This window comes from Rhinolophus sinicus, linkage group LG16 (assembly GCF_036562045.2).
Source record: "Rhinolophus sinicus isolate RSC01 linkage group LG16, ASM3656204v1, whole genome shotgun sequence".
Classification (NCBI taxonomy): Eukaryota; Metazoa; Chordata; class Mammalia; order Chiroptera; family Rhinolophidae; genus Rhinolophus; species Rhinolophus sinicus.
Window position 1 is genome coordinate 20423503 of NC_133765.1, and position 17135 is coordinate 20440637.

Consider the following 17135-nt stretch of genomic DNA (forward strand, 5'->3'; position numbering starts at 1 on the left):
ATCTTGATTTCCCAGAATGTTGTATCAAACAGACTGGTTTCCCTTAGTGTGAAAAATCCAGTAAGTCTACAGCTTTCCTGGGACTTTATAATACTTCAAGTTTTTCTTTTACACACACACACACACACACACACACACCTAGATCTATATATCTATAGCTATACCTACATCTATATATCTATATAGCTATATATCCAGCTATATCTATACATATATTTGTAAATTTCTAAACACGTTAGAAGACTGCATCATCTGGCCCTTGAACACAGCTTAGGCTGAAGTCTTAATGAAGAGCTGGGCATAAGTGGGTGCTGGTTTTCACTGGTCAGTTCCACCCATACAGCTTGCTGGGTGAGGGTTCCGTGCAAGGCACAGGCTGGCCACCACAAAAGGCAGGCCTGTGCCATTCAGAAAGCCTGCCCAGGTGGCAGTGACAAGCCCTGAGGAGGGGCAGGTTATCAAATCTCTCGGAGCACAGAGAAGCCTGGAATGGTGAGGGGCAGCTTCATAGAGGGGGTGACTTTCAAGCTAGAACTTGAGGGGAGGCCAGGCTTTGGATACTCAGAGTCAGGTAGGGACAGCATTTCCTACCAGAAGGAACAGAGGAGTGATTGCCAATGGGTGTGAGGATGGACAGAAAATGGACCAATTTTATCCATTCATTGTCGACTGATTCTGGGTTTTTAAAATAGTGAAGTTTATATTTTAACAATTGGGGAATTGAAGAGTCAGTGAAATAGGGTGGGAAGAGAACTGAACTGGACGTTAGAATCTTAGGTCCGGCTCTTCAGCAGGTGACCTTGGATGGATGGCTCCCGCAAAAGTGGGTTGGAGGAGCCCCCGCATCAGAACGGGCCAGGCTCCCTGGGAGGATCGCAGACTCTTTGGAGCTGTCTCTGGAAATGGAGCCTGAGAATCTGCATTTCTAAAAATCTCCCCAGGTGTTTTCGCATATACTGGTTTGAGAACCACCGCTCTGGGCCTTATTCTTCCATATTTTGAATGGGGCTGCACTGTTGTTCAGGAGGAGGACAGGGTTTCCCAGGGGAACAGAGGGGACTCCCACGTAGATGAGTGCACGGCCCAGACAAAGGGGAAATTTGGTCCCTGGACCTACTTGCTTTATCTCTTTTGCCTCTAAGAGTCTACAGCGTTCTTCAAAGAACCAGTAGGATCACATTAAAAACCATTTCTACTGAAATTAAATGACTTTCAGAGTTACTGAATGTATTTTTGAAATTATCACTGTTTTATAAACTTAATTGGGTTTGAATTCTCTTGTTTGGGATTTAACATAAGGTTGTTTTCATTTAATTTCAAGCTCTGGCCAAAGGTTTCCATAGAGCTTTGATGTTCTTCTTGCCAAACTGCCGACAGGCCATTTCTGTAAATTGACATTTAGTACTTACATTTCGTAGTATATGGGCACTGTAGAACGCATATTTTGGTCCATGTGTCATAACTCTGCCTAATTTCAATAATTCTAATTCTTTTTTTTTATATAATTAACTTTTTTTTTTTTTTTTTTTGCAAGATTTTTTTGGGGACAGGGAACAGGACTTACTTCCAGGGATTTTTCCAAGTCAAGTTGTTGTCCCTTCAATCTTAGTTGTGGAGGATGCCGTTCAGCTTCAAGTTGTTCTTTCAGTCTTAGTTGTGGAGGGTGCAGCTCAGCTCCAGGTCCAGTTGCTGTTGTTAGTTGCAGGGGGCGCAGCCCACCATCCCTTTCGGGAGTCGAGGAATCGAACTGGCAACGTTGTGGTTGAGAGCCCACTGGCCCATGTGGGAATTGAACCGGCAGCCTTCGGAGTTAGGAGCACGGAGCTCCAACTGCCTGAGCCACTGGGCCGGCCCAATAATTCTAATTCTTGATTATAAAATATGATTGCTGACTTTTGGACAAAGCTAGTGTCTGACTCCTACTCTCCCATCTTGGCTCCACCTGGGCCTCATTTGCTCTCAGACAAATCCCTTAACCTTTCTGTAAGAGACTTCGTTCTCTTGGAACTTTGCTGCCCTCCCAGCCCCTCTCCTTATTGCCAGAGGGTCAGAAGAATGGGCCTGTGGGTTGCGATTCCCACCCCTGCCCAGTCATTGCTGTCACTCCCACTACCTGACTCAGCGGGGCCATCAGACTGTCTCCCCTGAGGACCTGTGCCTGGGACCAAGGGGCAGTCTGTCAGCCTCTTCATGTGGCTCGGCCTGTGACTTGTTGACCTTGGAGCTATGAGTAGCCATCTTTAGCCAATAAACTGGGTAGCAGAAAGAGCCATTACAAAGCGAGAATAATGTTGGACGTGTGGAAAGAAGCAGAAACAAAACCCCTGGGTTTCTAAAGGCTTTGCAGTTTCTAGCTCCAGTCCTTTTCCAATAACTGACTGCATGCCTTGGGTTCCATGAGATATCCTTGCACGTTATAACAAATTCTCTTTCTTGCTGTCTCTCTCTTTATTTTTTCCTTAATTTAACTCGGGATGGTTTCTGTCATTTGCAATTGTTGAGTTATTACTAATATACTCTGTAAAATATGAGTCCAATCTAGTTTATAGGAGTATTATAAGAATACATTGAGATATTTGTACGAATATGCCACAGAAATATTAATGTTAATTTATTTTATGGTATTATTATTTGTTTGAGTGTCCCATTTCCCCTTTGGATTAAAAAATACTGTATTCATTGGCTAGACTTAATATTCTGAAGTTATTCTTTTATTTGGAATAAGGCATTGAAAGCTGAGGGGATTTTGAGAGGTAAAGAAAAGGGTGGGGGTTTCAAGTAAGAGTAACATACTTAAAAAAATAATTGAGCACTTCGTGTGTTTCAGGAAAGGTAACAGGAATATTCACTCATTCCTTTTTTGCTTGGGACTGGGGCTGGGGACCAATGTGGTTCGGGGGCCCAGAGAGCTACTGGAAAGCAAAGGGTGGGCAGCCAGGTAGTTACAGGGTGTTTCAGGTGCGAGGATGGGAAGAAGGCCAGGAGAGGGCCACAGAGAAAGGCATCTGGCCCAGCTCAGGAAGATTTCCTGAAGGAAATTTTGGTTAAAGAATGAAAAGAATGAACAGAATGAAAATAAATGGAGAGAGAGTCTTGTAGGAGAGAGGACAGCCTGCTCAATGCCCTAGAGGTAAAGGGGATGGTGGCACTCGCCAGGCGCTGAGCACGGGGACACTGGTGAGGGGAGCAAAGGCAGAGCGTGCAGGGCACGTGGGCCAGGCCAGGGAATCTGTACTTGACACTGAGGCCCTGGGGAACTGCTGGAGGCTTTAGGTAGGGGATAAATCTGGTCACACTCATACTCTGGGAAGATCCCTTCCATCAGGGTGGAGAATGTGTGATGGGGACTCGCTCTGGAGGCACAGACCACTGCAGTAATCTGGGAAAGAAAAGACAGTGTTCTGAAATTTGCTTTAGGAGAGAAAGAAGGGTTTAGGGGAGAGAGATAATTCAGTTAATATACTGGGGGTGCCAAAAACATGTATACACGTGGACACTTTGGTCAACATTGCTCAAGCAGTAGTTCGCCATAACCAGAAGTGTCTGGACGCTGATGGTAACCACTTTGAGCACCTCTTGTCATTGCAGACGTCAAACGTGACTTGTAATCATCCTTTGTTATCGGTATATATTATTACAATTTTAATACAGTTTTCCTTTCTTAAAATGTGTATCCATTTTTTTGGCACCCTCTGTATATAACATTCCGAATGTGATCCTCACATGTAAAGAATTATTATCTCCATGTTACAGGTGAAGCTCAGGGGGGCTGAATTGCTTAACCAAGATCACACAGCTAGTAAGTGGTCCTGAGGGGTTTGGTGTATTAGAATATGACGTCATTGCCAGCTCTTAGTCTCTTAGTACAAATTAGCCCCCGATAGGAGTTGAGAAAGATGGGGCACAGAGTGAGTTTAATTGTAGGAGAAAGGGTCTAGGTTCAAACCACCATGAGTGGTTATCCAAGAAAGCAGGCCTGGGTGTGGTGTTGCCTCAGCAAGTCCTGAGAGAATGGGAAGTATGGGGACAGCAGGAATCTCACGAGGAGTCTTCAGGACTAGGTAGAGGCACACCAAGACCAAATGTGGACTATTTAACAGGATCATGTAACTGATCACTATGCCTTGGAGAAAGATAGCCTTCGCCTGCAGTATAAGATGCTGCATTAGAGCTGGACCAGGTATGGATGCCGGAGATCAGTGCACATGTCACAGCACTCAGACCCAGGTCTTACGTAACCCGTGTGATCTGGGGCAACCACCACCACCCCTCTGGGCTGTGGACAATGGTCACTCCCCACCTCACAAGACTTAGGAAAACTTCAATGAAATGATGTACATTGAAAGTCCTTTGTAAATCCTATGTAAAGGTGAGCGCTCTATTGTCCTGCGGTGTAGTTACTATCTACTCAAAGCCTCTCTGGGGAGAGGTTGCTAGTCCTCCCCACTCACTCCTCGTCAGGTCATCCATCCCTTCCTTCAAGGAGTCTTTGCAGAATCTGAGAGAAGTGGTGACCCTGAAAAGCTAACAGACTGTTGCTTGGAAGAGCTGATTAGTTCCCTGTCCCAATGCCTGTCATTCCCTGAGGACTAGAAGATTCAGACAGAAAGAAGTAGAACTAGTTTTCAAAAACACTTGCAACAGAAAGAAAGAGAAAACAAATCTGACCTTAGTTTTAGGGTCAAAGAAAAAGTTCATTTTCTCCATCTGGCTGCCTCGTATTGTATCTTAAATTTCAAACAGCTCCTACCTGCAACAGCTTCAAGGACCAGGGACTGCAGGTACAAGATAATTTTAAGAGGGGAAAAAAAAGGGGTGGTGGTGGATGAATTCAGGGGCTCAAGTTAGTGAGTTCTGGTTTCCAAATTAAAAAAAAAAAAAGGCCAAGTTTGACTTAGCAATTGAGATGCACCTGATTTTCTGGTAGCACAACTCAAGTTAGAACATTGGACAGGAAGTTTGAAAGAACAACTTAGTTGCATGTAAACTCCAGAAGGTACTTATTGTGGAAATTTATGTGCATATGAAAGTAATTCCCAGAGAGTGCCCTTTGGAAAGGTTGGCCGTTGGCCCCTCCTCTCCACTTCTTCACCTACAAATGGGTGAAACAGCTCAGGGAAAGAGGGAAGATTGATGCTGGGGCGTTTCTTTTGACTCGACTAGTTTTTTCAGAGATGGGGGTCATTCTTTGACTTTCTCTTTTGAATATATACATCTTTTTTTCTGTTTCTGCCTCTTTAATTAGAACTCGAAATTCGGTTAACAAGGAGGAAAAAAGAAAACGTCTTTTCAAGCCAATTTCCTTGTGCTCCCAAGAGGTTTTGAGGTTAGGTCAGTATATATCTGTGCTGTTTACCTCTCTGGCTGCTGACAGGATGGCACGTGACTTGGCCAAAAGCTATCACTGGCCATAGCAACGATCATTACTGTCTTGGCTTCAGAGACTACGCTTCAATATCTTGGCATATAATAGTTTTGTTTACCAGGTAAATGGTTTTTTTTTTTTTTTGAACATTTATTATAATTTTTACAACACCTATCAAAGAAAGAGAAAGCAGCCATGCCAGGGTATGATTAGAGGCCACTGGGCTGTATTAAGGACGCTAGGTTTCCTGTTGACTAGCCTACATTTTTCTTTGCACCAAGACTCACCCGCTTGCCCCGCCCCTAAAAAAACTGAACAATGTGAAGTGGACATAACATGAAATGCTTTGAAGGGAAAAGTCACGCTATGTTTTTAGGCTACAACACTTTTTTTCAGGTCACTTAAAAGAAATCAAGCTGAGTCCATTTTCAGGGAAGCTCTTTGAGCTTGGGGAAATAAAGCATCTATTAAATCAGCAACTCCCACCCACCCCACCAATCATAAGTGCTTCCAAATGTGGCTGGGCCAGTATTTACAAAGCAGACTAAGAAAATTGTTTGAATGTTCAATCAAATTAATATCTTTCTATGGGAGAATGTTCACAAGATATAGCAAACTGAAAGAGAGAGAGAGAGAGAGAGAGAGAGAGGAGAGGAGAGATTCATTAAGTTAAATGGTTTTGTACACAAACACACACACACACATACAGGAAATACACTAAAATGGGTGGTGGGACTATGGGTAATTTTTTTTCTTCTTTATGCTGTTTTTATCTTTCCAAATTTTGTACCATAAGCAGGTATTATAGAAGAGCATGGTGGTTAAAAACACAGACTTTGGAGCCAGGCCTCCTGGTTCAAATCCTGGCTTTACCGCTTTCTGTGGTTACATTAAGCAAATTACTTAATTTTTCTGTGTCTCATTTTCCTCATCTGTAAAATAGGGATAGGGACAAGGATTATACCTACCTCGTAGGGTTGTTATGAGAATTAAAGAGTTAAGATGTATAAAGTGCTTAGAAAATGTCTAGCACATAGTAAGCACTATGTAAGTGTTTGTAAATGAAGAAAACAGTAATTTTCAATTTAATCAAACTGTGGTTAATTTTCTCTGGACTGCTATTGGCCATGTTTCTATTACACTCAAATTTTATGATATACGTTGCTGAAGAGAGGATATATGTATCCCTAGGCCTATGTTTACCCTCAACTAATATAGTTAGGGTGGAAGCATGGCAGTTGACGGGTGGCTAAAATTCTTAGTTATTTGCCAGGTCATGACAAAGAGCAGGAATTTCCCAAGGGTATACTATGACCTCCCTTCACATTTGGTCAGAGCTGAATTCTCTCCTAAACCACAGGCTATATTATCACGATTTGATTCATGACGTTCACAGAACTGGAAGGATACTTGACCTTTGGTAAATTATGCCCCCTTGCCCAGGTTGAAATGCCCTGAGTAAACCTGTGTTCAGTGATACGTGCTTCACTTCCTCACGTAGGCCTGGGAGGAGCAGAGGGAAATGAGAACCGGCTTTGTGCTAGATAGTCAAATAATTGTGAAATTGTTAATGACTGATAGAAGATGAGGGATATAATGACGAGGCAGAATGAGTTCAGAAAGATCTTTTCCTAACAGTAAGAGAGTATCTATACAACAGCAAATCCATAAACATACCTCATGTTGTGTTGCACACTAAAGAACTGAATGACTGAGTTCATTCTGTAATAAAAATGTGTTGGTGAGGTGTAGCCCAGGAACTGACAGAAAGAAATAACTTGAAAGGAAAAAAGAAAAAAGCCCCAAAGGTGGGGTGCCTCCTGCCTGGAGCGGGGTGGGGGGAGAACAAGATGGCACTGGAAATCATATAAAACCACAGTGATGCTGTTTCCTTTCAGCCAAGGGAAAAAATATTCTAAAAAAAGGAAACTCCAAATCTCTTGTTTACCCAGCTGTCTGTACAAAGTGAATTATTCATGATTAAATGTGAATAATAAACCTATGCAAATATTTGTTATATTCTCAATTTTGAGGAGGTTGGGGGAACAGCGGGAAATGATGTCACTTTAAAGTGATTTAGCTAACTATCTTTTAAAGGAATATATCGAGAAAATAAATTTTGATTGTTATTTATATACACCCCCCCATCACCAAAAAACAAAACAAAACCCAGGTTGTTTTTACTTTAGGAGTCTATGTCCTATTGGCAATGACAATCTAAAGCTTTTCTCTTAGTATCATGACCTTTATATAATTTCCTTAGAAACTAATTGTGAAAGTTTTTTTTTTTTTAATTTTCTGACTTTAGAGAATTAAAAAGCTTACAGCAGAAGTTCTATAATGGGAAACCTTAACTGACAAGTTTCCAAGTACTGTTGTTTACTGTAAATTCTTACCTATAAATTTCAGTTATAGGTTTTTGATAAAGGGAATATTACAATAATACTGATACCTGGCCGTTTTAAGCTATTCATCGTTTTGGTTACAGAACTGCTTTAACAGTTTCCATTAGAACTGTTAGACTTTTAGCTAGAACTAGGTTAGATTTTATGTAGCATGTCCATTCTAAGAAACACGAAATCCAAGCAAAAGCAAAATAGTGAAATGTGTTTCATCATCTTGCAACAACCTCTGTTAACGTTTCAGTCACTTTACATAGTGTGTCATCACCATAATCTCTTAACGAGTTTATAGCATGCAAATGACTCTTTTATGTATACCGCAATTGTAAATGAGTTTCATTAATAAAAAAACAAAAAACCTGAGATCCATCCTTAAGGCTAAGTTCATGCTGACTGAAGCTCATGTTTCCGTCAACCATTTAACATTTTAGTCTAGATTCAGGTGAATCTCGCTGTTGCTCAACAATAATCTCAGTGTCTGGAGGAGGGGCCAGGGAGAACTGTGGGGTCTTTCCTGGCTCCTAAGTTTTAGGCGTTCTCTAGAAACACTGATGAATGAGCTGACCCTTCAAGGGAGTTCTCCATCCCTTTTTCCAAGTGATTCCAGAGCCCAGGCAGAGGAATTCCAAGCACCAGCCAGATCTCGGGTAGACTGCCACCACCCACTGCTTCTACCTCCTGTTGTTAAAAACCCTCGGTGACTCACCATCCACATGTTGCAGCTAATGAAACAGAGGAAGAGAGGAGATAAACGACTCATCCAGACATAAAGGAAGAGCCAAGACTAAGGTTAACATCCAGACTTCGACAGACGAATAGCTAGTAAATTCTCCACATTACACTACACTGCACCACTCTCCCCAATCTATCTAGAAACCAATGAATTGGTGGTTTACCAGTAACTAGTACAATCCTCAGCACTACAGTTAATCTTCTGTCGTTATCTTTTTCTTCTGTTATTGTCATTTCTGGAAATTTGGCCAGTGTGAAAATGGGCCATACAGAGGAGTAAGAGACCAGAAAGTCATCTAATCTCCTCAGGCTTTAGGCAGCACTGCATGGAAACCAACCTAGACTTCCAGAAAAGATCATTCTACCACCTTCTCTCAAGTTTGAATGTCACCTAATGTTTCCTAAGTCCATTTTCTTTTATTCTATGTTGACTGGAGATAACTATTTCCTTATTAAAAACACATTCAAATTGCATTTTAAGGTTAATTGGCAATATCAATAAGCGGCAAACATGGGCCTCAAGTAAGAGTTGGTAATAAAGAACTTGAAATGTTTGAGAAAAGATGATTTATATTTAATAAAACTCCATCAGTGAGTGAAAATTGGTTTCATTATGAACATTTTCACTATCCTGTTTCTCCGAGGGTCTGCAGTTATCTTAGCAAACTTGCCTCTCGCTTTATAGAAACTTGTCTCCATTATGATTTAGTTCAGTGGCTTCTTTCTCCTACTGTTACAGCTGGGGCGCCATTTCATTATGCTGGGAAGTGTCCGAACCTGCAGTGTATTTAATAGCCTCCTCTTTAGGGAAGGCCCATTAGCAGACAGCACTGTGAATTAACATCTTAGTCCAGGAGAAAAGCTCTTTGGAGGCACAGTGAAACAGATCAATCTTTGTTGAGAAATGTGACCGGAGGACTTAACCACGTTCCTTGTGGTTTTAGAATGACATGCATATTCTGCGACCCACAGATAGGCAGAGATAGTTGTCATTCTCAGTACTGCCCTGACCACACCAATTCCTTCACATAAAGAGATAGTTCTAAATGTTACAATTTCTTAGAAGAAAGCAGCGTGGCTGGTGTGCACATCACAGGCAAGAGAATGAAACTCTGCCCGCTAACAACTATGAAGAAAGGCTACCAGCCATTTAAAGCACACCTGAAGGCTGCTGCACAAACCCATTCTATATTCACCTACGAAGGATTTTCTTTTCCTTCCTTGATCTTGTTAAACAGTAATAAAAAGGCTTTCTGTTGGAGTTTGAATATTTTCTTGATTATTTTCACATACGTTTCTCTGGAAGCAGATTAATCTGGGTTCAAAATTCTGGCTCTGCTATTTACTAGCTGTGTAAACCTGGGCAAGTAATTTAACTTCTCTGTATCTCAGGTATCTCATCTGATTGAGATGACAGCAGTTCCTGCCTCATTTGGTTGTGGAGAGGATCAAATGAGCACATGTAGGTGCTTAGAAGAGTGGCTGGCCCAGACAGAGTGAGCATTATTGGGGTTGACTGAAACTCTGATTAGCTCTGCTGAGTGGAGGTTCCACTGTTCTACGTACACGCGTCTGTCTAAAACACAAAAGCTGCAAAACTGACAAAGCAGAGGAGTGGGTGTATCGGCCTGGGGAGGAACACTGGCTACAAAGGGACATGAGGGAACTTCTGGGGGTGACAGAAATGCTCTAGATCTTGATTGTGGGGACAGTTACCCTGGTGTAAGCTTAAAAATAAAAGAACCCACTCAAACAGTTCTTCCCCTGATTAACCCCTTTAATGTACTAGCCCATGCCCTAATCACTTTATATCTGGGTTAACACACAAGTCTCCTGGTTGGTGTTCTGTCTCTGAGCTCTTCTCTAATTCCTCCTCAGCGTGCTTATGATCTGCCCCATGTCGGGGGCCACTTCAGTAAACATGCCTAGGATAGTGTATGTGGTCCTTGGTTTTAAAAGAAACCAATGTGCAGATGCTAGTCAAGTAAGTCCTCACTTAACGTCATTGACAGTTTTTTGGTACTGCAGTGAAATGACAGGTAACGAACCAGTTTCACCAGAGGCTAACTGATATAAGCAAGAGTTAAGCTTCTCCAGCATCTCATCCACGTCATGATGAAATGACACTGAATGGAACGACGTTATTCGAGAACCTGCTGTATGTTTACCTATTTGTGCCTAAAATAGCTCTGGAAAGACACATGAGAAAGTGGTTGGGTTCGTTACCTACAGGGAGGGGACCTGGGTGGCTGGGGACAGGGTGGGAGGGATGTATTTCCCTATCGCCTTTTGTTCCTTTTGAATTTTAAATCATGTGAATGTATTATCTAATCAAAAATAAATAAATAAAGTGAAGGAGATAATAAGAACCCTGCCAAATTCATCTAATTCAATTCAACAAATATTTACTGGGCATCGACCACTTGCCAGGCATATAGCAGAGGGTTAGGGTGTCTATAGCCATGACTGCGTTTCATGAATGGGATCCTTCATAAACTGTGCCCCACAGGCCCTGTCTGCTTGTTTAGCTCTAAGGCTTGCTGACAGGAGACAAAGTGCCCTGGTTAATTACAATGGCCATAGCTGGCCGTTTTATTTAGGAAAAAAACAAGGTCAGGGTCAATTATGCTACAAAGCACCTCCTTCCACGTACTGGAAAGACATAAAAAGCTGTACAAAGGCAAGGGTGTCAGACAATACCTCATCACTAAAGGTATTAAGCCTTAACTTCCTATATGCCAGACGTCCTTCTCAGTGCTTTACTTCTATTAACTCATTTAGTTCTCACAATAACTCTGTGAAGAAGACACAGTTATGGCCCCCGTTTTACAGATGAGAAAACTGAAGTGCAGAGGGAGTGAATAACCCACCCAGAGTCACACCGCTTGCAAGCAGAATGACCAGGGTTTGAACCCAGGCGATGTCTCACTCCAGAATCCTCAGTTTTAACCACTCTATTGTCTTTTGGGAAAAGATTTATAAAATAATCCTTTTGCTCCAAAATATCTCTGTTGAAATTCTACCATTAGTAAGTGTCCTAGAATTTTACAGGTGGAAGACACTTCAGTATTCATTTGATTCAATTCTTGTCCAAAGGGACAACATCCTGGACGACTGGGTTTGAACACCTCTCGTGACAGGGAACTCATTACAGCTAGAAGCAGTCACCAGTTGACAGCTCAAATTTCTAACAGAAATTTGAGCATGCTGATCACCTTCCAACGTGCCAGGCACTTCGCTAGCGCATGGGGGAGAAATTCCTCAATACATTGAGCCCATATCTGCCACCCTCAACTTCTTCACTCTGGGTCTGTGTTCCGCTCTTTGGAACAACGCAGAGATTGTGTCTGTGGTTCCCTGCATTTCATGACAGCCCTGTATGCATTTGAAGACAGTTACAAAGTTCTCCTTAGACTTTCTTCTTCCCTGTTTATCCAATCTCTTCTGATATTTCATTCCCTAAGTGAGATTTATTTTTCTCGTTAACAAGCTTCTGTTTTAAAATGCAAACGTGGGAGGGCAGCACCTGAAGCTTAATCTGATGCTTCCCTTCCATCCAACTGCCTTGAGGGAAAAGGAATTTCAATTTGGGGAGAGGAGTGGGGAGAGTGCTCAGAACAGAGGCGATCGGAGCATGGATCCAGGGCTAGCCCGGGCTCGGAGAAGATGCTGCTGCAGGATCTGTGAGGAGGCAAAAAGCAGCACGGGGATCCCCAACTCTTGCGACTAAGGAAGAAGACGCACCAAGTTGAAAACACAGGAATAATGATGAACACCGGGAGCTGGGCAGGTTGTTTGAAACGCCTTGCTTAACCCTCACAACAGCATTACCAGGTAGGTGCCATTATTATCCTGTGACAGATAAAATAAACTGAGGGACAGAATTTCTAACTTGTCTAGAAAATGGCCAGCAGACTAAGTCTTGAAGCCAGCAGACTAAGTCTTTTAATTACCTTGCTAAAAGGAAGATGAAAACCTAACTTTGCCTGTTTACTCTAGAGCTGATCAGAAATTATCCAAATGGAATCTAGATGCTCCAGCCTTCCCCAGCCTTCAGGAGTCCCACAATACCCAAATAACAACCCCCTACCCACCCACCCCCGCAAAAAAAAAAATCCACTCTTATTCCAGCTTTCCGTCGCTAAGTAGTTGAGTCTCCAAGTATGTTCCGTGCTCCACCAATCTGTGTTAGCTGTTTCTGGCTATCTCAATTAGCCTCCCTCTCCACCCCTGCCGTGGGGAAACCCTTGTACTGCTGAACCTCATGTCACAGTTAAGACCAGTCTAAAATGTTTAATGAGACTTTTTCCCAGAGTCCCCTACTGAGCAAATCTTACGGGCAACTTCCAGCCAGGCTGCAGGCATCAGTCTCCCTACAGCGCGCCCACAGTCAGCTCGCCATACTTGGGAGCCCACCACACCATACAAGAGGCAATCTCGACAGCCTTGACATTCCCAGAAGGTAAAACCCTATTTGCAGGATGTCGTACCCCAAAGGGGAAGTGATATGAGCAGATTAGTACCTCAAGTCTCTGCATTTCTTGATGGGACCTTGGCCTTGGCCTTGCCCTTCCATCACCAAAGGGCCTCAGTGGTGCCCTCATCCTCTACGGAAACTGAAAACAATAGCAAGTCTCAGCCAGGGCCTCATTATACAAACACAAAATCGCACTTCAAATACTATTTTTTAAAAATGCGAACTCATTATTTCTAAAGAGGACACACGTTTGGGATAAACAAAGCCCTTCGCTCATGTGTGTAGAATCTGGACTCATACAATGGGGAAGATCTTGCCTTAGCTCTCACCAGCAGAATGTGTAAGTCTCCTTGAATCATCTGGGTCATCCTTCTGAATGATGGTGAGTATCATTGAGAGTCATTTTTACTATCAGAATCTGTGGCAATCTCTAAGGATTCAGTACTGCTGGGGTTGAAACCGTAAGTTGATCATTTTAAGACACAACGGAAACTGGCTCTAATGGTTAATGTTATTTTAAAAAGACATACACAACTTTGAACTTGTGTGAGTATAACTTTGATACTGACGAAATGTTCAGCCTTATTTCCAGCCTCTTCCTGGCAGAGGTGAGCTGGAGAATGAAAGAACCCAGACACCAGAGGGACCTGCTAGAGGGGAAATGAAGGTGTGGTTTCGGTGCCTGGCTTCAAAGGCTGGCGGCAATCAAAAGCCTAACCCATCTCTTTCCAGCTAGACTAACTTTCTGTAAAGGCAGAAAAACCCCAAACAGCCAAAGTCAAATTTCCCCTGCATAATTTTTAATTTAACAATGTCCCAGTTTCCAAGTTATCATCATTTAATCTTTGTAATCACACTGATGAACCAAGCACAGTCAGGGTGAGGGAATGGCTAGTGTGGGACAGCTCTGGCTCCCCAGCTTGGGGTCTAAGTTTTCATTCTTTTCACTGAAGTTCCAGCTTCTTGATGAATTTGTGTTTACTCATTCCATTACTATTAAGGACAGAAATGAATAGACTAGAAAAACAATTTTTTCCTCTTAATCAATCATTCAGTAAATAGAACTGAATACCCTCCAATCTTGATAGCTGGTTGCATGTATGAGCTCTGCCATGTAAAATCAGCTGGTTCACATTTCCATGGTTCTTAGATCCTGCTGATTACAGATCTTCCCTGAGTGCCCAGCCAAGGGTATAGGCCCAGCAATTTCTCTCTGCTGCCTCACAAATACATTGCATCAGACATACACTTTCCACCTATTGGCATTAATAAAAGACTGTTTGTTGGGGTGGGGTGGGGGTGGGATTAATAGAAACAATAAAATAACTATAGAACATTTCTAGACAAATTCAGATTCTAGACTTTGACTTAAAGTCTAGAATCCACCTTAGGCTAAGTTTATGAAAATTGTAAATATAGATGGAGAGCTAAATTCCCCTTTTAAACAAAATGATTCCTTTTGAAATCCAGACCGACTAATTTCTCTGTATAACTCACTTGCTTTGAGTGTCAAAGACTCCTAGAGTCTTTGTAAAACTCCTTCGTGTTCAAACACTTGTAGAGGAGATACTCTCATTACCTCACAAGGCAGCCCATTTCAAAATTTTGACAACCTGTGGAATTAAAAAGTTTATTCCTTATACCGAGCCAAATTGACCTCCTATAGCTTTCAACAATTTGGTCTTAGATCTGCCCTCTGGAGAGACACAAAATAAACCTAATCCCTCTCGTAGACAGCTAATCTCGTTATATTATTCTCTTTAAAAAAAACTGTGGTGACTCAGGCTACAATTCTATCAAGGACATAATAAGCCCAATACCTTCCCCCTCCTTTGCCTTTTAGTGGCAGAGTCAACTTATGCGATATACTTAACATGCTGGGAGAAGAGAAAATGCCCTCCCTGGCAGGCCCTGGTGGACAGTCCAATACAAGACCCCAGTACACAGGCTGCCTATAGGCAGTCAGAAATGGGCGAGAGTCCAGGTGCTGACTAGGCAGGCGCCCTCTGATTTCCCTCTCTTATAATAACACACAGCCTTCTGCCAGCTGAAGTGCATGTCTGGCCCCAGAGATTCTCCTATTAATCAAGGTCAGAGGTCCCAGTTCTTGATCTTTTGTGTACATTAGAATCCAGGGAGTTTTTCATAGGGTCCCAACCCCTTTAATTTTGAGCTAGTAGAAATGAAGCACACCCAGTAACCCATAGTTTAACAAGCACTCCAGGCGCTAATGTCCTTACTATACTTGGAAAAACATTGATCTAAGTGAAAAAGAAAAGATGAACCAAAAAATACCTTGCATTTTGGTTTATTTAACCAGAAAGCTTAACATTTAATTTATTGGTCCTATTCATTTAAATTATTAAATTTCATGTTATATAATTACTAAAAATAACACTTTAAGTCATTTATAATGCATTCGATACTAATCATTAAGTCTATCAAAATTCTTCCAGAATAAGGAAGGAACTAGTAATATCATCTGCAGGTTACAGACTTGAGGTGTAAATTGAAGTGCCTGTTGGGATGCATTCAACATGGGCTGTAAGAAGGGAGACAGGCTTCTGCATTGCAGCCTATTTCCAAGTCTTGGGTTGTCCAAAAGAACAGGGCTAGGGCCAGATATGAGGAACTTTCCAGGGAGAATCCAGTTTGGTCCAACACTTAGCTGATCAAGCTCGTGATTGAAGTGAACACAAAACATACCTGGATAAGCACCATCACACGCATCCTATGCCATTCTGTGGGAATTCTAATAAAGCTCTAGAGTGATTCCAATACACAGGTTACAACAAGTTAAAACATTTCACAGTAGTCTAAATACCTGGGGAGTTTAATTATGCAAAGAAAACCCTCTGTCCTTTGAGAACAACAGCTTACTTCTTTTCAAAATAGCTGCTGTGGTTCTTTTATAAATATGAAAGGTGTCTCATCTCTAACTTAGCCTTGAAGTAATGCTATCTCAAGGCAGCCCTCGTGACCCTATTTCCTTGTGGCAAAGTGAACCCATCTGCTACCCAGTCATTTAGCACTTAGTAAACGGACTCAAAACGTTGAGCAACAAATTTTGTAAAAGGTTTTGGTGATAGGAACTTAACTTTCCTTCTAAGACACTTCATGAATGTTTGCTGCAAAATAGAAGTATTTTAGAATAACTGGAGCAAAGGCATTTAACTTTCATTTTCTGTCAGGGGTGAAGACTTTTACTGGTTTGCCGACCTTCCTCTTCTTCTTGGAGCTCTCAGAACTTTGCTGACTGTGTACTAAATTCATTCTTTGAATCTGTGAGAATCACGAGAGAGAGGCACAATTCAGCAGAGATTTTGACGTCTGCAACAAGGCATACACAAGACAGGCAGACCGAGCATTAATCCTTCGAGCTGCATAACGGATCCAAACCTGCTTTCCTGTGGGCTGGTTTGGCCCTGCATGGAGGCCCTGCTGCCAGTATCAGAGTCTGGTATTCCAAGTTTCAGGAGCTGAGGTCCCCTGGAGGCAACCAGTTTCACAGGGACAGTTTCTTGGCTCTCTTTAGTGAATTCAGCACATCCAACTCTTGAGGGAAGAGTTGTCAAGGTGTGGGGCCAACAAGGAGCAATTAAGGGTCAGGAGAGATCTAGGGCACCGATTACTTTAGTGGCAAATATAATCTAAGTCCCAATTTCAGTTGGCAGAAATGTACAGCCTTATCTTTTCTATCATAGGCTCCGATTAATGAATTGGGAGGGACCATGGCCCTTCTTTCTGCTTGAAGAGAAGTGTACGTTATTGATTAAAGGGAATTTGATTAGTAAGTCATTATAGATATATAATTCTCCATTGGGTTCAGCTTTGGTAAAGATTTTAGAACTTATTTATGCTTAACCGAGTGAACAACTAGATGCATTATAATTTGTCAGACAATTTCTAGTGCCTGAAATTCCAGGAAACACATAGAGGACATTTTATATTTTCTAGCCACTAGATGGGAGGAAAGGATTTTCCATGTCCTTTGTTCTTTCTTTGGTAGGAAAATAGAATAAGATAAATATTTTTAAGTAAGACTTTTCAGAATATCTGGCAGAGGTTCCAACATTACCCTTTTTCTTTTGTTATAGATGCAGGTTGCTCTTATTATTATTGATATGTTATTACAACAAAATAGTGGGACTATCAATAA

At 41.9% G+C, this 17135-nt stretch overlaps 1 protein-coding gene across 7 annotated transcripts in view; it reads right to left on the reverse strand.

Annotated features, from left to right (window-relative positions):
* Positions 1–15268: 15268 nt before the first annotated feature.
* HORMAD2 (HORMA domain containing 2) overlaps positions 15269–17135 on the reverse strand; it is a 70401-nt gene continuing 68534 nt past the window's right edge. For 3 of the 7 annotated variants that reach the window (XM_019743038.2, XM_019743037.2, XM_019743040.2), the window contains exon 11: positions 15269–16258. In XM_019743038.2, the coding sequence (XP_019598597.2) occupies positions 16154–16258 (105 nt within the window). In that variant the 3' untranslated portion in view covers positions 15269–16153. The remainder of the gene's footprint in view (positions 16259–17135) is intronic. The other 4 variants (XM_074321308.1, XM_074321307.1, XM_019743041.2 and 1 more) reach the window with 2 other exon arrangements.